Here is a 24,797-nt window from a genome sequence, read left to right as displayed (position 1 = left end):
TATTCATGGTATTTTAAGAGATCATTTGTGTATTATTTATCACACTGTTGTAATAATGTTTTGAAGTACTTTTAAGACAGAAATAACATCAAAAAACTTATTACTGATGTGTACACTTTGTGTTGGTGAGTTAATGCCATAAATCTCTACTTCGTTTAACTTATTGGATTAAATTTTCTTCAGTATATACATGGGGGAAAAGGGCTTAATGTTCATGTTTATTTAAATTTCAACTTTTTAGTAACAGCTAAATAGCTTCTCAAAGCTATCCATTCATGATAACATATACATCTCTAAAAACCTGCAAACTATTTTTTAAATTTCCACTAAAAATGGAGTTGAATTTCATATGGTTTCAGGAAATATTTTTTCTTTACTCATAAGTATGCAATTATCTGAATATAGTTTGTTAAGCTACCCCCTTAAGCAACTGTTTTTATAATTTAATCAAGCCACATGCACAGGGAGTGAATGTGACGTCTGAACACACAAAGGGGGGGCTCACAAGATCCTTACCATTTTAGATATTTTTGTAACTGCTTACTCAAGCTATAATAAAAATCAGTCATGTTCATTAAAAAAGGTATCGATTCCCCTCAGCTGCGGAGGGAAGATGGCAATGGTGCCCTGTTGCCCTCATCTGAAAGGACTTCGCCCTGCACTTACACCTCTCAATGTGATACACTTTGTATTCTTCAAAACAGTACAAACTCTTCAGTAACAGTTGTGGTGTTTTTAATTTCTGACTGATTCATCATCATAAGGAAAATAGCAAAGTCATATATGTAGGTGAGTAGATCTTGAAAATTTAAGAATGCAGCTACTATTTTCAAAAAGTCTGTTTTAAACTGATGACTGCTAAATGCACATTTCAGTCAGGATATCAAATAACAGTTTAACTTCATTTAAAAACTTCACACCAATAATGATTTCCAAAAAAACATTTTTTAACCATGTAAACGACTAAATTACAAGACTACTAATGGATTCAATCATCTTTATTAACCTATCAAGGTTACATTTATACATCATATCTAATTGTCATTTCAAAGGGCTCTAAGTACATCGTTATTAGTAAAAAGCCAAATAAGATGGCTACATCTGAACCCAGCATTTTAATAACTTCTGGACAAGAGAAGCTAGAAGGTCAATCACTTTACACACATGTAAGAGTAGTGTTCCAAAATAACTAGGAAGCTGCTACATTTTTTAAGCAGGGGAAGAAAAACTTTCATTTAGGTCTTGTTTTATATTCCTGCCATTTATATTTTCAATTAACAGCAACAATTATAAAAAATGCTCTGCTTTTTTAAATTTCTGAACTTCAATACAAATTAAAATAAAATAGTATTGGAGTCTTTTGGGAGGCAAATAGCAATCAGCTATGTTCATCAGTGCAGCAGGCCCTCTTTATCGATAACCAGGTCCAGGCTGGGTATAGCCCTGACCAAAGGGAGGACGGGTACGTGCATACGGGTTAGGCCCACTTGGAGGAGGGGCCACAGTACTTCCAGGAGGTGAAGTAAAACCTGGTCTTGGTTGATAGGCCCCAGGTTGGCTTGGAGCCATTCCAGGTTGACAGGCCGGGGCCACAGTGTAATTAGCAGGCTGAGACGTTTGGGTAGTGTATGTTTGTGGAGGATAATTGCTCGCCTGGTACTGCTGTGGCGGCTGGGCAGGCAGTTGTTGAGGCTGACCAGAAAAGGCAGGAGCTGGTGCCTGGGAAGTTGGTTGTTGGCCATAGCCCTGGAACTGCTGAGGTTGCTGGGGTCCGGTCTGCTGACTGTAACTGGCTGAAAAGGCAAAATAATGCATACATAGCTCATTTCTTTTAATGAAAGTTTTCCAGAGAATTAGCCTACTACTATGGACAAAAATGAAATTCAAACTTCATAAAAATGTGTAGAAGCAGAGTTGCAAATCCACCATACATTATTTGAAGACCAAGTAGTTATCAAGAGGAATTCTCTACATACTATAAACCCAATAACCCAATTTAGAGTAAGTCATTACGATTGCTTCAAAGACTATAATCCCAGAAAGCAAATTCTTGTGCTAGCATATATAGTGGATGCTCAAATGATAAGTGAAAGAATTATACTTTCTGGGGAGACCAAAAATGAAAAGATAAACAATGTTTAAGGTTAACATTATAGAGCATGAGTAGTTTGAAAGAAAACAATACTACAACTGCATTAATGTGAGATGCCTAAAGTTTACTCACTCGGTAAAATCTAGGTCATTCAGGAATAAATACTGAGTACTGTTTTGAATTGTAAAAAATATTTCTTTCAGATTTCGACTCTGATGCTTTTTAAAACTCATATTTTGGACTTAACAGTACAACATTACACATAAAAGCATTACCATCATTGCTCCATAGGCTCATTAGCTATATTCATCACTTAGCAGGATGAAATTTTTAAAAACAAGTCAGCTTCACTGAAAACTTGATCTCTACCATGAAACACACCTGCAGCTACTTGCAATGAAACCTCTCCATTGACTGGAATCCTGTCAGCATTAAATACCAGATACATAAGAGAATTATTAAAATATGTACAACCCTGCATTTTAACAAAAATGAATGAATTTGAGTATATTCTGAACTCACCTTGAATCTGGGTTCAAAATTTACTCATGAAACAAAGCTTTCTGACATAGTCCATAAAAAAACTGGAAAGGGTGACAGAGGGAAACTGGCAGTGTCAAAGATGGTCCAATGTTACCACCACTTAGCCTCCAAGCAGATATTTACTTGACTATTTCCATGTCAAATTCAAGTTAATAAGACTAATGGGATCAGAAATACAAAGATAGTAATCTGAAAAGAACTAAATTCCACTCAGAGACCCTATAATTAAAGCTATTCAAAGCAAGCTAAGTTGCTAATCAAATATCTGAGGCATTCCTGCTATGATAATGTCTAAATACTGAACTAAAATCAATTTGTGCCTTTTCTGTGGCCACCCAAAATCAAAGTTGTTTTGCTTGCTCGCGCTCTGTATGTTTAAACTATTTGAAATCAAGAAAATCCTTTCTTTTCGCTCAGGAGAGGACTGAGATGGCATTTCATTAGCAGCCTACTGGCCTTTTGATTACAATCTGACAATGCTTCCATCAGCCTACAGTCTCTGTCCCATAGCAAAATCAAACTTTCATGAATATGAAAAACTGAAACAGAAATTTATGGGGTCTTGCTTTTTTAACAAGTGCGTAATCTAGGGAAGGATCTTTGATCCAGCTCTGTATCCCTCATGTCCTAGAACCCTAGCTGCCTCATTGACCAAATGACTCTATGGGATAAGATCAGCGATCCCCAACCCTGGCTGTGCTTAGAACAAGCTGTTGCATCCTAATGCCACACCAAATGAAATGATACTTCTGGGAGTGGGACCCAAGTACCTTAAAGTTCCCCAGGTTTCTGAAGTACAGTGACCCAAAATCTCCTGAATTAAATGACTAGATCTCTTCAACTCTGATACTACAGATTTCTACAAATCACCATTTGTAACACTTTCATATTTAATTTTAAAAAATGCTAAAGCACCCTTCCCCAAGAAGTATAATCAAAGCTTAAACTCATTTCATATATTTATACAAGTAAAAACTGTAATCTACAGATTAAATCACTCTGCAGCAAGTATAACTCGTTAATTACTCTAATGCATTAAAATATCGCAAATTCCATTAATGCAGAATGTTATGGTTTAAGTCAGCAAACTTTTTTCTTAAAAGTGTCCCATGATAAGCATTTTAGGTTCCCTAAGCCACAAGGTCTCTGTTGTAACCACTCAGTTCTATTGTTACAGAACCAAAGAAGCAACAGACAATGCAGAAATGAATGGGTATAAGCAAGTGTTTTTTTATATATATAAACATCATTCACAAAACAGATGTAGAAGGCAGATTTGGCATATGGGCATTACTGGTTGACCTCTGCTCTTGTTAATAGAAAACTCCATGAAACAGAATTTAGGCAAGAGTCAAGCTGTTTTCAGTTGGACACAAATGCACATAAATGCAAAAAGACTTTAAAAACTTTGAAAAGATTTTTCATATTTAACTATATAGATCATCAATGGATAAATGGCAAATGAAACAGAACCACCCAAGGATCCTACCTAAAACAAAACTTGTTGTTAGTGGCCAGAGTGTTACACTTTACACGACTTTTTTTATGGTCTGGTACTCCTATATACATTTAAGAGTATCATTCATCACACTGTACAAGTTAATTTTGTATCAAAAAGCATTTAATACTACCAGATCCTGCACAATCATCTGCTGGGATTTTCAGGTGATCTGCCCACTGGAAAACTAAAATGTTGATTTACAAGGAAATATTAATGTAAAAGTTAAAAAAAAAAACAAGTGCCATATATCCTTTTAAATAATTACTTAATATCATCATCTATTGCAATGTATTACAACTCAATGAATAAGAGCTTAAAATTTAATACAGGAACAGATCACAAACCAGGAGCCGATTGCCTCTGACACCTGCTCACCTGAATACTGCACACCATACTGCTGAGGTGGCTGAGGAGGAGCCTGGGGCTGCTGTGCACCATAACCAGCCTGTTGTTGGTACTGTTGGTACAGCTGACCTGTAACAGACAAAACAGGCAGGTTTAACCTGACATCCAGAAATAAAGTGCTAATCCTAAAATGCTTGATCAATTTGTGTATATCATCGCTCCTGCTTTACAGTTGTTTTAATGGTGTAGTACCTAAATCTAATTCTTATTTTAATATGAAATTCTTTAGAATAATCATGGCTTTACTTCTGGAAGTATGGAAAATGTATGTTGTTAAAAGCTACTGGTAAATCAAATACCTGTAGCAGAAAATAAATACTGAAAACAAAAAATGTAAATTCATTATCAGTCACTCGATGTGCAGAAGGCAGCTAGCACTCCCAGGCTTAAACAAAGATGTTGCCCACCAAATGGCCCTGGCTGCTCAGCCCTAGAAGTATCTCTTTGTGTTTACCTGGGCTGCACTAAACAAATAATAAAAGTCAAATCTATTCAGCTGCCATTAAGCTATTATTAACCTTCTTTACAAGTGCCACAAAATAAACTCACAAGTCTCCACATTTTCTTAATGATTTATGCAAACAGTATAAAATTAAACTGATATCAGCTTAATGTAGATTATCTCATAACTAAACATTACAAGTCACCAGACTCTAAAATAAAAAGCAGGTACAGAATATAACCAAGGTGCGAAAACATGTGTAGTTTAACCTCATGAATAATTCCTATTTTAGACTCAGAAAAATCAAGAAACTTACCTGAGGTCAATTAACTAAGAACAGAATCACAGCTAAAAACCATCACTTAAGCATCATTTAGAAAGCCGAGGTTTTAAGCTCCATAAAGTAGACTACTCTCATCAAGACTCTAAGGAACTCCTACTGTAAAAGTATCTGTTCCCAAAGAAAACATATGTGGGGGGACAGTGCTCACCTAGCAGTTAAAAATCTGATAGGACTATGTTACTCATTAATACGCAATGACTACCTCATGATTCTAGGCTTCAGATAATGCAAACCCTGGGAGACAACACTGATGGCTCAAGTAGTTGGTTCCTGCCAACTATATGGGAGACCTGGATTAAATTTTTGGTTCCAAGCTATGGCCCTGCTAAGTCCCAACCTCTGCAGGCACCCAGGGAAGGAACCAGCAGATGGCGTCTCTACACTCCTTTCTCTGCCAGTCAGCTTTTTCGTGTTGTACAGAGCTTAATTCTTCTTTAAGTTAACCAGCTTGCTTGCTTGTGGCAGGCTTTCTTAAAGTGCTATAAGCAGAGATGTACTGCTCTATCAGCAGAGTATTCCTTCTACCTACATTAAACCAATGTGGAAGACCAAGTTGAAGTTCTTACCTCCTGGCTTTGCTGTGACCTAGTCCAGTCACTGCAACCACTGGGGAGTGAACCAGCAGAAGTACAATCTCTCTGTCACTCAGTCTTTCAAATAAAGACGTCAAAAAAAAAATAGGGTCCAGAATTATGAAACACTGGCTTAAGCTGTCACTTGGACAGCCATAGACTGAAGTGCCAGTTGAGTCTCTGCTGCTCTGCTTCAGATTTCACTCCCCAGTAACAGGCCTGGAAATGCAATGAATGATGGCCCAAGTACTGGGAACCCTGCCACCACATGAAAGAATGAGATGAAATTCAGGGCTCCTAGTTTCCTCCGGCAATTGTGGCCATTTGGGGAGTGACTCAGCAGATGTTTTGCTCACTCCCCTTTCAAATAAATAAATCCCTCCTAAAAAAGAAAAAAAAAAAAGGAGCCAGCACAAGCCAACACCTGTGGTATCAGCATCAGTTCAAGCTCCAGCTGCTCCACTTCCAGTCCAACTCCTTGCCAATGTGCCTGGGAAATCAACTGAGGATGGCCCATGTCCTTGGGCCCTTGTACCCACATGATGTGAAAGAAGTTCCTGGTTCCTGGCTTTAAACTGGCCCACCTACAGCTGGTGCAGGCAGGTAAGGAGTGAACCAGCAGATGAAGATCTGTCCTTCCCTCTCCCCATAGCCCTGTCTTGCAAATAAGTAGGGGCCTGACGCGGTGGCCTAGCAACTAAAGTCCTTGCCTTGAATGCACCAAGATCCCACATAGGCGCCGGTTCTAATCCCAGCAGCTCTACTTCCCATCCAGCTCCCTGCTTGTGGCCTGGGAAAGCAGTCGAGGACAGTCCAAAGCCTTGGGACACTGCACCCACATGGGAGACCAGGAAGAGGTTCCTGGCTCCTAGCTTCGGATCAGCGCAGCACCAGCCATTGCAGTAATTTGGGGAGTGAATCATCGGACAGAAGCTCTTCCTCTCCTCCTCTCTGTATATCTACCTTTCCAATAAAAATAAATCTTTAAAAAAATAATAAACCTTTTATTTAAAAAAGTGTACTGTAATGATAGCATGTCTCCATGGCAGTGGAAAACTAAGCACATTTCTTAAAGATTACAAAGGTTTAACTCCATTATATAAAAATGAACACAATGAATTTGGGCATGCACTTGCTAGCGCCTCCCACACTAAATAGGGTTAACCTGTACACCAAGAAAAGAGAGATGACACTAATGTTTCTTAGGATAGAACATACCTTAAACTCTCCCTTCATCATTTATTCACTGTTGTGGGGGCTGCCATTTGGTCAAACAGCAGCCCTATTGATAGGTCCTCACAAATGAGGAACAAAAGTTTCCAGCCCTAATTCCGCTTTGGAGCACACGCCAGCATTCTGAAAGACCCAGGGTCTCAAGGCTATATAGCCTGAGAAGGTAAACACTTACTGTTCTAAGCATCTGCAGTTATGGATACTAGTTGTGGATGCCAACAAGAGGTAACTACTATATGTAATTTTGATTGTGGACCTACAGAAGCTTGATGGGGATGAGGAGACAAAAGCCATTGAAATAAAAAAGTGAATTTCGTTAGGTTCCTAATTTGAATAAATCAACTATAATAAGCTGATTTTAAAAGAGGAGTATGTCAGTACATGTTGACATTAAAATTAAATGTTATGTGTAAGGGCATGATGGCTATATTAAAAAGGTTTGGACATGCATACAGAAGAGTTGAGTATACTTGAGCAGTTTTTAAAAAGCAGGGAATGGGTGAAAAAAAAACAAATGTCAAAATATCAGTAAGTATGGATAGCATGATGTTGACAGGAAGAGCTGATTATTAGTGTATGTTTTAAAATTGCATAAATGAAAGGATTTTAATCTCAGCTGCCATATTCATATTTCACAATTTATTAGATTGTAATTATATGATCTTCCACTTTTTTTAGTGTCAACAATACTTTCTGGTCTCTTAATGACATTCACAGCTCTTCTTAGTACTACCTCTCATTTTGGCAAACACCCAACTACACATAAGTTTTCCAGCAAGAAAGGCCCTGGCTTTATCTGAATAAAAAAAAAAAAAAGGCAGGGTTCCCTTTAACCAACAGTGTTTCCTAAGGTTATGCTCATCGTATAGCAACATCGTTGCATCCAAGTGTGTATGAGAACCCAACACAAAACAATGAATTTTTCTAATGACACATTTCTCTAAATTTCTATTAGAAAGAAAGCAAAGCACATGTTATATTGATCTTTGCATTAGTGCAACACATTAAGACCACAATCCTAGAGGAGAAAACCTTACAATCCCATGGTCCCTTTTTAAGATTCAAGAACAACTCAAAATTCTTTATTTTAAATTATTACATATTACAAGTTACTGCTATATGAATTACCAATTTTTATATATTGATAATTCTACTCAAATTACACTCAGCAATTAATCTAAACAGTGATATCAATTACTCATTATATATCAAAAAATAGTCACTAAGATAGCCTACAATCCATTTAGGGAAATATACAAATTACTACCACTAACCTATAGTTGTGCTGTTCAATACATCAGCTATTCAACATCTTGCGGCTACTAAGCACCTGAAACCTGCTGTATTATGTTTGAACTGTTTGGAATCACTGTCACATCTGCACCAACACACAGTGCCGATTGCAATTTAGTAACTGTTTAATAAGGATTAAGGTGTTGGTAACTAAATAAAACCGAACTCAAATTCAGTTTAAATTTTATTTAATGTAGCTAAAAGTTTAAACTACATGTGGCATCCACTTCAATTCTTTTTGACAGTCTGACCTAGAATTAAATCAGCTATTAATCTTCTGATTTTACAATTTAATAACTAATTTTTATACTGTGTATTTCAATGTAATCTAAAAGTAACAGAACACGGCAAATGACTAACGTACTTGAAAGAAATTCAATGGCTGTCTAATGGTGTCAATCTATTTCCTCTAGCAAAAGAAGGAGAGAATCTTCACTATATACTTCCATATTTTAAACTTTTTACCTATTTGAAAATACTCAATTAAAACCAACACCTCATAGAATAATTTCAGGTATTACCAGTGGAACCCTAAATCCTCTTTCTCTATCTGTACCAACCAACCTTATTTGGTACAATTATCATTCCAACTGCCATTCTACAAAAGATCAAACTGAATTAAAAACAGTGTCTTTTTTTTTTTTTGCCTGTAGAAGTCACTGTTTTATTGTTTATTCATTTATTATTCTAATTTTTTTTTATTAACTACATTGCATTATGTGACACAGATTCATAGGCTCTGGGATTCCCCCATCCCCTCCCTCCTTGGTGGATTCCTCCACCTAGTTGCAATATTACAGTTCGAATTAAGTCTAGATTCTTTCGTTGCAATCATATACTAAGCATAGAGTCCAGCATCTTATTATCCAGATAAATTCAACAGTTTCTTAGGGAGCCCTTCTCTGGTCTGAAGGCAGAGCTGGCAGAATAACGTCCCGATCAATTAGAAGCCCCAACACAACATCAACAACAACTTACAACATTATGGAATTAACTGACATAGTATTGAGTAATCAATACGTTATAACAGTGCAAGTTCTTAACCACCCCTGTGATTACTTCATTGACCCTTCATTTTTTGTTTGTACTCAGCACTGGCTGCTATACACCTTAAAGTGGCCATAGGGTACTATTCAGCTGTCTCATGTCTGTTTTCATTTTAGTATTTAGCTGTTTATTGTGTTGACGCATAACTTTGCTGAACTTGGTAGATTTTAGGATAGTCTTAAACTGGCTTATAGATCTAACCAGGCCTCTGTCTACAGTTGAGGTGCAGAACAGTTTTAGGAGGGGTGTGCAGAGAATCTTCCATACCCTAGTGAGGAATAACTAATCTTTGTGTCCTGTTTAGTAAGGTTTATGTGGATCCACTCTGATCGTTTCCTAAAAACAGTATCTTTTTTTTAAACAGACGGTTTTAGTATACTTGGATTAACCAGTAAACTCTTCATTCAAATTCTGTTTTTGTTGTCCTCTTTCAAGCCCAAAGCTACTTCAGTTCTATTTTGTTCCAGTTTTGGCAATTGTATTTTGTTAAAGAACAAGATAGTAAATTAGAGTTTTCAATAAAAAATATAAGCAGAAACTTTTTTCCAGATCACTAACTTACACACAAATGCCTTTTGCTAGACTCTAATGACTAGCATTCACTCAACAAAAACTCTGAAAGTGTCACCAGAGGATAATTCAAGTCCATTTCCAAAGTGATCAATTCATTTTAGGTTTTGTTAACCTTGGTATTAGGTTAACCTCCATTCTAGGGATAACCTCAACCGCTTGCTTCTGGTGCTGAAAATACATGATACAAATAGTTAGAGCACCACCTGGTGTTTGATCAAAAGTGGAAACTAGTTTTCAGGATCCAAGGGCAATTCACCAAAATATTGTTTCAGTATATGGAAGGCAACTAAAGCCAAGTATTAAGTACTGGCCTTGCCACATTGTGCAGCGCCTCAGAGCTCTCAGATGCACAGCATTCTAAGCTTGTGGCCTGGCCTCTCAATCCTTTTAAGCTGCAACCATGCCTTATTTATGTTTCAAAGTGTGAGCTTTCAAATTACCTTTCATTCAGAACCAAAGCATCCATTTGAAACCATTAGTTTAGTCCAGTATTCCTATTTTACTGTGATAAATTATTAAACACAGAGATAGTGAGCTGCTCATGTGGCATACACTGTTTACAACAGTTCATATCGCAACTGCATAAAAACATTCAAAAGCTTTCCCAAAAAAGTACACTGAAATAGCTACACTTTAACATCTTTTTAAATTACAAAAATAATTCTCAGATGCTGAGGGGGAGGAAAAGGGAAATATAGTAACACCAAAGCATTATGCAAACTAAAGTGTGAAGTCATGTTTCTGAATTTCACTCTTTACCAAGTTTATTACTTGCTAGTGACTGGCATGAATACTTGCCTGCCTTACACTCTGTATTCCATGCTCCAGTTTTATTTTAGTTTTATATAGTTTTATTTTCTCTTCAACTCACTGAAAACAAAGAGTATCTTTAACATAAAATCCTGCAAAGTCAGTAAATCCAAGGTTTTTTCAGCTGCTTTCACAGTACAACTGCATGTGTAAACTTTGCCACTACCACCAAAGCTGCAATGAACACTTCTGCATATGTAACTCTATTTTACCTTCACTCTGACCTGCTTGTGTCTGAGTTCCTGTGTAGGGTGGCTGCTGTGGCTGAACTCCTGGTGGGTGAGCTGCTGAAGAGGAGGATGCAATGCTGTCAGGAGTGCCTGATCGGTCTTCGGCAGGCGCACTGGGTGGCCCTGGATGGTCATGAAGTCAGTTTAGTACCCAATCTGAGGTCTTTGCCCAGCAAACCCAAGAATTAAGTTTGATTGAGAGAGGCAACAACAAAAAATCAGTAAATAAAGCAAAAGCACTACAGGGTAAACATCTCCCCATAAAGGTAACCTTTCACATTAACTACATGTTCCTTGATCTACAACTGGAAATCATCCTCTATAAACTTAGGAGCACTGTATTTCCTGAGTTCTAATTCCTGTAAAAACCAAACCTGTGTCTGCAATACCAACATCTGTATCCTCATGCAGGCTACTTTGTAGATCAACCAAAGGCATTACTTCATTCTTAAGTCTCTACAACACATAAGTTGAGAATTGGAGGAATCAAACATTTCTCACAATCTTCACAGTTCCCCCCTCAGCTAAAAAGACCTATTCCCTATTTCTACAATATATCTAGTATTTTGGGGCTGGTTTTATTTACCATCTCTACTGTGACCTCTATATGAAATTACTTAATAATAGAAAATGGAATTAAGAGTTTATTTAATAAGCAAATAAAAGGGTTCAAAATCTACAATTTTTTCAAGTTTTCCATAAAATCTTTGAAGATATCACACACACACATATTTAAGGGTCATTTTTAAAGCCCACTTGTAACTCGATACTTCCAGTCAATACTTTTGTTAAGTATTTACTCACAGATTTTTTTCTGTTACTCATATTTTCTTCCACTATTGATTCTCAATGGCTTACTTTTATTATATCCAAATTATACTTTACATTTCTTAATATCTTCCATCTTCAATATTTAACAGTGAGATCTTTCAGCAAAACACCTGTTTCTTGCTTCTTTTTTGTCTGCCTCACAAGGTCTAGCACTGTAATTTACAAAATAGTTCTTTCAAAAATAATGAACAGAGAGAGGCCACCACTGTGGCATAGCACATCAAGCCACCAGCTGCAACACTAGTATCCATATGTGCCAGTTCAAGTTCAAGACGGTCCACTTCCTTTAGCTCCTACGAATGACCTGGGAAAGGGAAAGCAAACGATGGTCCAAATGCTTGGTCCTTGCCACTTACATAGGACACCTGAATGAAGTCTCTGGCTTCAAACTGGCCCAGTCCTGGCCCTTGCACCTATTTTGGGAGTAAAGCCCTGGATCAAAGATCCTTCTGTGTGTGTGTGTGTGTCTAACTCTGCCTTTCAAATTAATAAATCTCAAAAAATATAAGCAGAGAAGTGAAAGGAGAAAACAAGCTATACCGATAATACTACAACAATAGAAGATAACCTACAGAAAACTGTAAATGATGTCTTACTGCTGAAATGCTTTTTGTTTTGGTAATGCAGAAGAGTGGTTCAAAGCACCTGTGTTTGACATACTACCTAACTCTGAATTCCAGAGCTGCCACTTACTAGCTATGTTAACTCTGAGCATGTGACTTAATCTTCTGTGTACCAGTTTCCTCACCTGTATAAAGTATATGCTACTTTCTACTTCACAAGGTAAGAGCTTATAGAAATGCTTTCGAAAGTCACAGCAAAATCTTGTAAAAGTGATTACCACTTTGAAAATCTCGTTCAACTATTTGCTATTATTAGTAGACTAATGTCCCAGAGGACCAGCTTCTATTTTCTGCACTGGTACAGCTCCAGAATGCACCACTGTAGTAGATGCTAGTCTGAAGCAGCAGTATTGGTGCTAATGGGAATTAAACTAGGTTATAATAGTAGTAATGCAGGAGACTGATGATAACACGAATAAAATGGGACCACTGCTCTTACATTTACTTACATTTATATAACTGTTAACAGATACACATATTCCTCCTACAAGACACTGTGCCATTATCTTCAAATACATGTATTACTTTACCTCCTATTTCCTCCCTTGTATGTACCTAGTTATGCTGCTGAGTCTGTGGAACAGATCCTTCATCCTCCTGCCCTGAATTTTTATATCACACCTGAAAAACTACAAAGCACTGTGGCTATTATCTAAGGTACAGTTTTTTCCTACTACAATTTAAAATACAAGACTACTAGAAAAATTGTCTTCCAATTACATGAATCATAATCAAATTATTCTGGTCTGATGTATATAAGATAATATAACTTTTCAAGCCTGACTTCATGTACAGCTGGATCACATCACAATTTGCATTTTCTATAGTCTAAAATAGTAAGTAGCTAAAATAACTCATTTCAGTTGCTCTAAAAATGTTGTTCCAGTGTATCACACATTCTGTGTGTTCTTTTGCTAAGAACACTGTACATAAACACTTGTCTTTTCAAAATTTCACAAAAATTTCAAAGAAAAAATAGCTTGAATAATATATTTCCAAACACTGATAATAATAATGCAAATTGATCTTGCAAACCCTCCCACAGGTAACAAAAACCTGAAAAAAATAAAATAATTACTTAAACAATAAAATTAATCAACTGTCACAGAAACCAGAAGAGAATTCATTCCAGTGGAATTATGATGAACAAAAGTCACAAGTATCCCTCTAGCTGCAATGGCAGAAAGCCACTGTAACAACTTTGTGGCTGGACAAGCAGCTGTAAACCCCAGAGAACATACTTAGACTGAGAGTACCACTGAAAGAATAAGCCCCACAAATCTGAACTGGCAAAAGTCCCCAGCTGACTACCATGTTGGGAAAGGGTTAGAGACACCCCAAGAAACTGCAGAAGAGAGCAGCTAGAGCTAAAACGACTGAACAGATACTCCATGGGAAGAAAAGAGACCCACACAAATTAACTCCCTGCTACAGCTACAGTAAGAAAAAAACCTTTAATGAGAGAATATAAAAAAATCACAAGTTATCTCAACATATTAAAAACAAGGTCCAGTTTTCAACCAAAAGTATCAGACATGCAAACATAGAAAACAGCGACCATAGCATGGACACAGGAGTCTTAAGCAGTCAACAGAAATTGATTGCTAATGGGTCTAGACGAACATTCCAGAGTTCCATAGAAATTGCTCAATCTAAAGAACTGAGAAGAGAAATAAACCTGAAACTGACAGACAATATCAAACTCCCTCTGTGTGTAATTAGAATCCCCAAAGATGCAAAGCAGAAAAATAAACACGATGGAAGAAAAAAAAAAAAATCACACAAAGTGGCAGTGACAGTATAGGTGCTATTTTAAGGTTCACAGCCAATTAATATAAGAACACTTTCCATACTGGAACAGTTTGCATGTCCTCCAGATGTGCACAATTAAGAGCATGCTCACCAGGCATGCTCACCAGGCTGACAACTGTGAAGTGGCTGATCTCTGGAAGGTGGGTCCTGGCAGGTGGTCCACAGACCATCAGCGGCAAGCCCTTTTTCAGGGACCACAGGATCTAATCTGCATCTCTCAGAATTCCTGTCTTCTACACACAATTTCCATCATGGGATCTCTATTAGAACTGAACCAGCACAGACAACACGCTACTGAACCTCCTAAACAATGAGCTGGACTTTTTATCTTTACTGAAATAAGCTGACTCTCAGGTTTCTAATTATGACAACATAAAGCTTGTGTATTCAGTAAAGCAAGTTAACCAGAAATCTACATTCAATTTCTGGAATGTCGGATCAGAAGAATAATAGAATACATCATATGTAACTTTAAGCCATGTAACAAATCTGAAAAAAACATAAGAATTTTTTTTCCAGAACACAATTCTTGAAATTTCAATTTCAGTAAAATTTACTTTGCTCAATAGTGCGTGTGTGTGTGTGTGTGTGTGTGTGTGTGTGTTTTTCCTTGAAGGGGAATGATACTGACCTGGGAAAGGCACAAGGCAAGCTTCCTGAGGTGCTAGAAATTATTTATATCTTGAGCTGCTTATTATTGTACATGATGTATAAATATCAGAATGTGTCAGGTTGAACTCTTAACCATGTGTGCACTTCATTATGTCCAAGTTAATAATCAATTAAAGAAAGGGAGAAAAAAGGGAAGAAACTGAAGGATGGGAGAGATACAGGAATTAACTTACCTGAAACCTGATCATCAGTTAAGCCAAAAGCTGACATGACATTTTTACTGATTTCATCTTGGTTTTTCAAAGGGTCAAAAGCTGACATACTTGCTGCCATAACCTGAGTCGACTGCTTTCCAGAAGCATCAGAGGCAGCAGGTTTTTCTTCTCTCCCATCCACAGCATCTACAAGAACACGGGAATAAATAAAAAAATTATGTTCACTCGATCTATATTCAGTAATTTTAAAAAAGGCAAATAAATATATAATACATGAATATTGTTCCAATTTCCAAATACGGGTACAAATAACTACCTATTATTATTCTGAAAAGGGTTCAATGAGTTAGATCTGAAAATATACATGTATTATAAACCCAACAGTCCAAGACTAGCTACAGAAGACTCATTCAAACAGTACATTAGAAAACGAGATTCCAGTCCATCCCCCATAAACTCTGTGCTCAGAGGGAGGAATTATCATAATGAAACCCCCAGCAAGCTTGGCAAACAGCTAGCACAGTTTAGGGACACAAAGAAAAGGAACACCAATGCAAAAATAGAAACCAGAGTGACACCAACGGTGCTGCCTTATTGCTACATCAGTTTTATAAAGTCGGCCCAGTGTAGAGGCATAGCAAGCTAATCCTCCACCTGTAGTGCCAGCATCCCATAGGGGTGCTGCCAGTTCTAGTTCCAGCTGCTCTGCTTCCAAACCAGATCCCTGCTGGTGACCTGCGACAGCAGCAGAGGATGGCCCAAGTGCTTGGGCCCCTGCATCCACGTGGAAACCGCAAAGTCTCCTAGATTCCAGCTTTACATGTGCCCAGTTCTGGCCATGCCGATCACCTGTGGAGTGAGCCAGCAAGCAAAGATCTCTATCTCTCCCTCTTGCTATATTTCTGACTTTCATGCAGAATAAATAAAATTAAATTTTTAAAATATTACAAAAAGTCTCCAAGAAAAGACATCATAAAAAAATCAAAATAAAATGGTTCATGGTTTACCATTTTCAGGAATACCAGTGGAAGGTCCAGGCTCTCCAGGGGGCTCCAAGCTATCCAACAAGCGGTTCACTTTATTTCGAAGCTCTATCAGTTCTCGACGAAGGTATTTCACCTGACTTGATTCAAGGGGTCTGGGTTGCCCATTAACTGAAATAAAAACATGAAAATTAGGAAAGAAGTGTAGAATAATATGCAAAAAGAGAAATATCAGCATAATTCCTTAAAAAAAAAAGTGAAACAAAATTACGTAAGATACCTACTGATGCCATTAGAATAACTCTTTTGAAGGAAGTCTTCATCACTAATTAATTTTCTAAGAAAAGAAACTTCCATCAGTCTTTCTTGATATCAGACTTACCTATGACGTTACTAGTTTAAAAAAGCTTAAAAGAATTAAATTTAAATTAATAAAGTAAAATCTACAGAAACTTCAACTTTCAGCCAAATTTCAAGTAACTTCAAAAGCTCTAGTGACTTCATACTTCAATATTCATAAGAAAACACAAAAACACCAAAACACAGAATCATTGATAGTGCTGTTAACTCTCCTGCCTACTTCTGATCAAAAAAAAAAAAAAAAGTTGCTAACAAAATAGTAGACCTAAAAAGAGATTAGACCCAGGAAACCGCTTCACCAATATCCTTAAAGCAATTACCTCCAGAAGCAGCAGTACTGCTTGTTTTTCTAATGAAGGCAATATTACCCCATTTAGTTATCCACTTTATCCAAAATAAAATCCTTCATCCAGCAGCAATCTGTCATCACTAAGATCAGAAAGAATACACAATCAAGGCAATACATGCAAAACCCATAGCAAGCATCATACTGAATGGGGGGATGTTGGAGGCATTTCCACTAAGACCCGGAACCAAACAAGGATGTCCACGGTCAGCACAGCTGCTCAATATAGCCCTGGAAGTTTTAGCCAGACACATTAGGAAATAAAGAGAAAGGGATACAAATTATAAAATAAATCTTATCCCTGCTTGCAGATGACATGATTCTCTATTTAGGGGAGCCAAAGACTCTACTAAGACTATAGGAACTCATTAAAGACTATGGCAAAATTACAGGATATAAAATCAGCACACAAAACTGGAATGGGCATGGCGGCTATAGCAAACTATCCTCTACCTGCAGCACTGGCATTCTATAGGGAAGCCAGTTCATGTCCCAGCTGCTCCACTTTCAATCCAGCTTTCCGCTAATGGTCTGGTAGAGCAGCACAGCATGACCCAAGGCCTTGTGCTCCTGCACACACATAGGTGATCCAGAGAAGCTCCCAACTCCCAACTTCAGACTGGTACAGCTCTGACCATTGTGATTACTGGGGAGTAAACCACCAGACAAGAAAATCACTCTTTGCCTTTCCATCGCTCCTTTTTTAATATTATTATTATTATTATTTGGCCTTTCCTTCTCTTAACTCTTTCAAGAAAAATAAATATTTCATAAAAACCAATCACCTTTATATTGATTCCACAACAATGGAAGAACTTAAAAGATCAAATTCACAAAAGCTAAAAATTAATTCAAATACCTTGAAATATATTTAACCAAGGATGTGAGGGAGCTCTATGATGAAAATTACAAAACATTAAAGAAATAGAAGACAGCAAAGCATGGAAAAATCTGCCATGTTCATGGATTGGTAGAATTAATATCATCAAAACATCCATATTAAAAAATCAATTTACAAATTTATTGTGATCTCAAATAAATTTGAGGATCTAGAAAATATGGTACTAAAATTTGTATGGAAACACAAGAGACCCTCAAATAAGTACCAAAAACAAACAAACAAAAAAAGCTAGAGACATCACAACATCACAATACCAGACTTCAAGGCATATTCCAGAGCAGTCATAATAAAAACAGCCTGGTACTGGTACAAAAACAGACATAAACAGCAATTCAACAGAATAGAAATCGCAGACATAAGCCCATACATCTACAACCAAATAATTTTTAACAAGTGAACTAATATCAATCCAGGGAGAAATTATGCTGGGAAAACTGGATCTACAGGTATAGAAATATAAAACACTCCTGCCTTATATCATACACAAAAGTCAAACTCTAAAGGAATTAAGGGACTTAATCTATGACCAGATACCATCAAATTACTAGAGAAACAATTGGGAACACTTCGCAAGATATAAGGACAAGACCCCAGAAGCTCAGACAATTAAAGCAAAAATACACAAATGTGCTAACATCGAAGTAAGAAATTTCGTGCATATCAAAACCATTTAAACAGAACCCTCAGAGCATGCTCCACATCAGGAACCCAGGATGACATCAGATGGCCGTTCCCCATCCCTAGATACTGAGGCAGATGGGAGGCTAGGTGCAGCATCTTGCCTTATCTCCCTGCCTTCCCCAAGATACAGGAGGAAGAAAACACATCTTTGGAAACAATAGTCTCACCCACTTTTCCCTAATCCTCAACCCTTCCCACCCTGATTAACTATGTAAATATCATCAAAAATAAAAATAAATCAAGAAAAAAAAAATTCAGTACAAAGTTCACCATCAACAAAATAAGGAGGAAGCCAACAAAACCTGAGAAAATATTTGCAAACTATACAACTGATAGAGGATTCATATCCAAGATCTATAAAGAGCTCAAAAACCCACAACAACAACAATTCAGCTAAAACATAGGCAAAGGACATGAACAAGCATTTTTCAAAGGATGAAACTGAAAAAGCCAACAGACATAAAAAATGCTTAGGCTCACCAGCCATCAGGAAGTGCAACTAAAAACCATCTCATCCAGGCTCCAAGGCCTTGGGCCATCCTCTACTGGTTTTTGAAAAAATAAAATTGATACACCACTGGCAAAACTAATCAAAAACAAGGGACTTAATAAAATTGGAAATGAAAAAGGAAATGTTACAACAGACACCACAGAAATAAAGAGAATCACTAAGAGATTTCTACAAACAGCTATAGATCAACAAATTGGAAAAGATAAAACAATTCCTACACACATACAATCTACCAAAATTGAGCTATGACGACATTAAAAAAACCCAGAGTAATAACCAAGATAGAGTAAAATCAGTAATAAAGGCCCTCCCAATAGAGAAACATCCAAGATCAGATGGCTTCACTGCTGATTTCTATTGAACTTCTAAAGAACTAATCCAAACTCTTCTCAAGCTATTCAAAACAACTAAAAGAAAGCAAATCTTTACAAAAGCCTTATAGGAAGCCAGCATCACTTTAAAATCCAAAACCAAAAAAAAACAACAAATAAAGAGAACTATAGACCAACATCCATGATGGACATGCCAAAATCCTTAAAAAAACAGAACAAAACAAAACAAACAACAAAAACCCTAGCTTATCGAATCCAACAACGCATCAGAAAAAAATCAGTCACCTGTACCAAGTGGGAAAGGTTCAGGGTATGCAAATCAATAAGTCTGTCACATCACATTAATGAAACAAAGAATAAAAATGATCTCAATAGATGCACAGAAAGTATTTGATAAAATATAAAATCGCTTCATGACAAAAATCTTAGGTAACTTGAGTACAGAAGGATGTTCCACACTGTAGCTTAGAAAGTTAAGCCTCCACCTGCAGTGCCAACATACCATATACAGGGGCCAGTTTGAACCCTAGCTGCTTCATTTCCAACCCAGCTACCTGGTGACAGCCTAGAAGAGGTGAAGAATGGCCCAAGTACTTGGGCCCCTGCACCTACAAGGGAGACCCAAAATGAGCTCCTGACTGCTGGCTTTGGGTCAGCCCAGTTCCAGCCATTGCAACAACTTTGGGAGTGAACCAGAGGATGGGAAATCTCTCTACCTCTCCTGTCTCTGCAACTTAGCATTTCAAATAAAATAAAAAAAGAAAAGAACATTCTCTCATTCACAAATTGTAAAAAATTAAGTCATTTGATAAAGAATAGCAGGACAGCCTGTGCCTAGAATCTTGAGCTCACAGACTGCTGATGCTGAAGACCAAGGTCAAATTTTGCAGGCAATGGTCTGCATATGGGCAAAAGTCCAAGACCAAAGTCAAGGTCTGTGGATGAGGGTCTACAGTTGGGCAATGGTCCAAGACCATACACTGTTTGCTTTAAGATATCCTTGAAATAGACTGATTCCTGTATTGGGTAAACACTGTTGCTTTCTGATCATTAAGTACTGGCTGATTAACATCAATATGGGATGTAGCTATCAAAGTTTGTGCCACATCAACTCCCGTAATATAACTCCCAAGCATTTCAGTAAGACTGAGGTAGCAAGCCTTCTAGGTCAATCTCCCTCCACAGAGGAGGGCTTCCTTCTGGCCATTCACTTTCGTAGTCTTGGCCATATTGCCCCCTTTCCAATCCTGTTCCGCTGGTGCACCAAGCAGGAGTATTTTAACACAATCAAGGCAATACATGTCAACAACAGACCCAAAAACAAACTGGATAGGAAAGGGTGGAAGCATTTCTACAAGATTAAGGATGAGCACTCTCCTCCTTAGTACTGAAGAGAGTTCTCACAGCTTTAGCCAGAGATATTAGGCAAGAAAAAGAAATCAAAGGTCTACAAATACAGAAGGGAATGAAAACACTCCACTAGGAGATTAGTGAAACTCATAAGAGAGTTTAGCAAAGTTTCAGGATATAAAATCAACATACAAAAATCAATAGTTTTTGTACACATAAACAATGTCACAGTTGAAAAAGAACCTGTGACATCAGTCCCATTCACAACAGCTACAAAAAAATGTAAATACCCTGGGGTAAAATTAAACAAAGACGCGAACATTAAAAAACATCTTGTAATTACGATCATAATGAAAATTACAAAATGTTAAAGAACTTGAAGACATTAAAAATGGGAAACTTCCATATCCATAGGTTAGAAGAATTAGTATCATACTAATGTCCATACTAACCAAAGCAATTCAGATTAAATGTGATCCCAATCAAAATACAAGATGTTCTTCTCAGATCTGGAAGAAAAATCTCCCCTGCCCATAAAATTCATATGGAATCACAAAACACTTTAAACAGTTAAAGCAATCCAAACCAGTAAAAATAAGGCCAAAAGCATTATAATACCTGATTTCGAAGTGTATTACGTGGCAGTTATAATCAAAACAGTTTGGAGAGAATCAAGATAATAGAACAGGGTAAGCACATGTTTAAACAGACGGAGAAATATTAGCCAGGATGAAGCAAAGAGGGCACATTACAAATAGGAGAGAACAGGCTGACAGCAGAGGGGCACCTGGAGAGTAATGAACACAGGAAAACAGTAGAGACAACGGTGTGGTTCTGCAGTGACCCAATGTGCCAGCAGCATTCAGTAAATGACGATCTGAACTTCACTGTCAGTTAGAACTCCATCAGCAACCAGGTGGGAAAGGGAGCTCACGGGGAACTCAGGAGAACCAGGAGAGAGAACTGCCCATCCTGTTGACCAGGAGCAGAGACAGAGCAGCAGATTCTATACAGGTGGTGCAGGCACAGGGTGGAAATCACAGCCCAAATCATTACTAGAGCCATATCAGACACCATCTTGCTTAGGAAGGCAATGACTTTGGGACAGGACTGCACATGCACTAAGCTGGAAGAGAACTCATTTCAGGCTCAATGAACTGCAACAATGTGGCATTCTTTAGGTTTCACCCAAAAGAAGTCTAGGCAGCTGCCAGACCCAACAGCCAACAGATCAAGAACTCCATGAGTTTCACATCAGGCACCATTTTGTACAGTGTGGCAAAGGCTATGACACTGTAGGGACAACAGTGAGCATGCGCTATCACCCTGGGAACTGCGTGAACTGAAACTGGGAGAAATGTTGTACAGACAACAGTGTAATAATCGCACAGGATCACAGGAGGTGCAGACTGGTGAGCCAGGACCTGGGCTATGCAGACCATGGTGGAAGTTTAAGAGCCCAGATCTGAAACTCTCTATAGGGAGTGGCACAACTGATTGCAAACAAAGAACTGTGTACCAACCACAGTAAGCAAACTGCAGACCTGTGGGTGACACAGCTTGGGAACCAGCCCTAAGGAGAAGAATCTAACTAGAAGTACAATGACCAAGAGCAAAAAAAGCAACAAAGGCACAATGAATATTATTGAAGATTACCCTGCAAAGGAACAAAATCCTTTGCCAACCTCAGAGTAAACAGAATACAACAAGGAAATGGGGGATACAGAATTCAAAACACTTGTTATAAAGCTTCTTAACAACCAGAAGCATGTAATACAGGAGTTCAGGGAATTTAACGAGTATGTCACACAGGAAATGAATCAGATGAAAGCTGATATATCAGAAATGAAGAATACAGTGCAGCAAATTAAAAGTACAGTGGAGAGTCTCCAAAATGGAATGAATGAAGCAGAAGGAGGAATCTCAAAATCGGAAGATATTTCCTGTCACCAGGGGGAAACAAACAAAAAGCTGGAAGCAGAGCTGGATCAGGCCAAAAAAAGTATTCAAGAATTGAAAGACACTACTAAAAGGCCAAATATAAGACTTATGGGAATCCCTGGCAGGTCATAGCTCCCGTTGGTGAACACATGATCCAGACCTGAGGGTCGGACAAGCTGGGCAAAGTAGCTCCAATGGCTGGCTAATGTGTGGGTTGGAAATGGAACGGGGTGGACCGGGCAGGACTGAACTAACCTAAGCCCACAAGCAAGGTCTGCGTGAGTCAGGGACGCTAAGCCACAGCATCTAAGGCAGGGACCAGGACAGATGAGGGCTGTGCCAAGCTGAGTCAGAGTAACCACATGATCTATGCATGATCTATGGCTGGGAACAGTCCTGGTTGGGAAGCTAAGGGGACACCCTAAATGGGTCGAGGTTCCCACCAAGGAGCACAAGGGCTGGAATGGGGGCTGTGTTCTGATCAGGATACCGTTGTAGTCTCCCCTGGCATAAATGTGGACTAAGACTGGACACACCAAGCCAGGCTAGACTCCAACACCATCTGGTGCTTTGCAAGATTAGGGTAGATGCAGGAAGGACCAGGCTAGGTCTCAGCCCCTACTGAGCCATGTGTGAGCTGCATGTGGGTATGGACGAGCCGTGGCTGGGCTGAAACATCCAACAGTAAGAACCACATTGGGTTGAAGGCCAGTCAGGAAAAGCCACTGTTCCTGCTAGGACAGGAGGTGAACTGAGTAGGGCTGGTTCATGGACCCATAGGTATGCGCAAAACCTGGCACTGGGAGAGGTTCTGATGGAGGAGCCTGGGCAACTCCTCTGGCAGGACATAGGCCCTGCAAGTAAGCGCAAGAAGCATAATAGTTAACAGCCCAGAATAGGCCCTGGAAAGTTTCCCACTGGCATACATGTGGCATGGGTCGGGGGCAGATCAGGCTGAACCAGTTCACATCACCCACTGGCGAATGCGAGCACTAGAACAGAGTGTGGGTCGAGCCAGGTCTGGTCGCAACAAAAAAACCAGTGTACATTACAGAATGCCAAGGTGAAGTGACCTGTACTGGATGTGACCACAGTGCCCAACCAGCACACGTGAGAACCAGGGAGGGAGGGGCGGAGCCAGCAGGGGGAATGTAGGGGGTCCCCCCGGCTGGACAGCTACTCCCACTGGAGGGCATGAGCTGAGATGGGGCAGACTAGACTAGGCAGGGCTACAACACCTGCGGGCCTCATGTGGACTAGATCAGGGAAAAGCCAGGCTGGGCTGATTGTTCCTACTGGTACAAAGAAAAATTAGAGTGGGTGAGGGTTGTTTGGGCTTAGCCATAGCATCAGCTGGCAGAAGCTAGCACTGGGGGCTATTTCTGTCAACTTAAACCACAGAACTACCTGGAGAGTGCATAATCTGGGAGTGGGAGAGGCCTAGAAGGAAAATAGTAGGTTCCTCCCTCTTGGATTACCAATCCCACTGGAGGGCACAAAAACCAGGAGGGGATCGGGTGGCTAGACAGAAAGGCACCCAACAGCAATGTGTGTGGGTTGGATAGTCAGGCAGGTTGGGTTGAACTTGGCTTCAATGCCCAATGACATGTATGAGAGCTGAATGGGATGTGGGACAGACTGGACTAGTATGGGGCACATACTAGCAAACCAGGATAGGGGGCGGCCTGGTGGGAATTATTGTGGGTCGCTCCAACTAGGCTGCAGCTCCCACTGGTATGTGTGAGGGCCGAGTGTGTGCTGGGCAGAATCAGGCTGGGCTGCAACACCCACTGGTTCCAGGGGAAGATAGTGCTGGACACAGAACTGACCCAGAAATTGCAACCACCAGCTTATTGGGCGATGGACTGTGGTGGGCCCTGTACTTGCTAGTACACACAAGAATCTGGTCTGGGAACACCTCAAACAAAGTTTCTTTGGGGATATCCCCAGTCGAACTGCCGGACTCAGAACCCTAACCATGAAAAGACAGAGGACAGAACAGGTCAATAAACTACCTCAGCCATATGCTGGCAGTGAAAAACTGGGCGAACGGAGACTCTATGATGGACTATCAATCAGTGGATTCTTCAGTGACCTCATCGTGCTTGGAATGGTGAGACTGGCAGCAATTCATAACTACTGGACTATCAAAACCACTTGAGCAAGTATCTCGGAGCATGCCCCACATCCGGGCCCTGGGATGGGTGGGAGACTG

The 24,797-nt window shown here is 39.0% G+C and overlaps 1 protein-coding gene across 4 annotated transcripts in view; it reads right to left on the bottom strand.

The window, feature by feature from the left end:
- Positions 1-983: 983 nt before the first annotated feature.
- The window catches only part of TFG (trafficking from ER to golgi regulator), a 36,687-nt gene continuing 12,873 nt past the window's right edge, over positions 984-24,797 (bottom strand). For 3 of the 4 annotated variants that reach the window (XM_058661808.1, XM_058661807.1, XM_058661809.1), the window contains exons 4-8: positions 16,185-16,331; positions 15,196-15,363; positions 11,067-11,207; positions 4,512-4,610; positions 984-1,793 (exon numbers count right to left, since the gene is read on the bottom strand). In XM_058661808.1, coding sequence (XP_058517791.1) covers positions 1,411-1,793; positions 4,512-4,610; positions 11,067-11,207; positions 15,196-15,363; positions 16,185-16,331 — 938 coding nt within the window. In that variant the 3' untranslated portion in view covers positions 984-1,410. The remainder of the gene's footprint in view (positions 1,794-4,511; positions 4,611-11,066; positions 11,208-15,195; positions 15,364-16,184; positions 16,332-24,797) is intronic. The other variant, XM_058661810.1, reaches the window with a different exon arrangement.

The sequence above is a fragment of the Ochotona princeps genome, chromosome 3 (genome assembly GCF_030435755.1).
Source record: "Ochotona princeps isolate mOchPri1 chromosome 3, mOchPri1.hap1, whole genome shotgun sequence".
NCBI classification, from domain to species: Eukaryota; Metazoa; Chordata; class Mammalia; order Lagomorpha; family Ochotonidae; genus Ochotona; species Ochotona princeps.
Note: the sequence above shows the minus strand (reverse complement) of the source record. Positions and strands in the feature narration are given on the sequence as shown.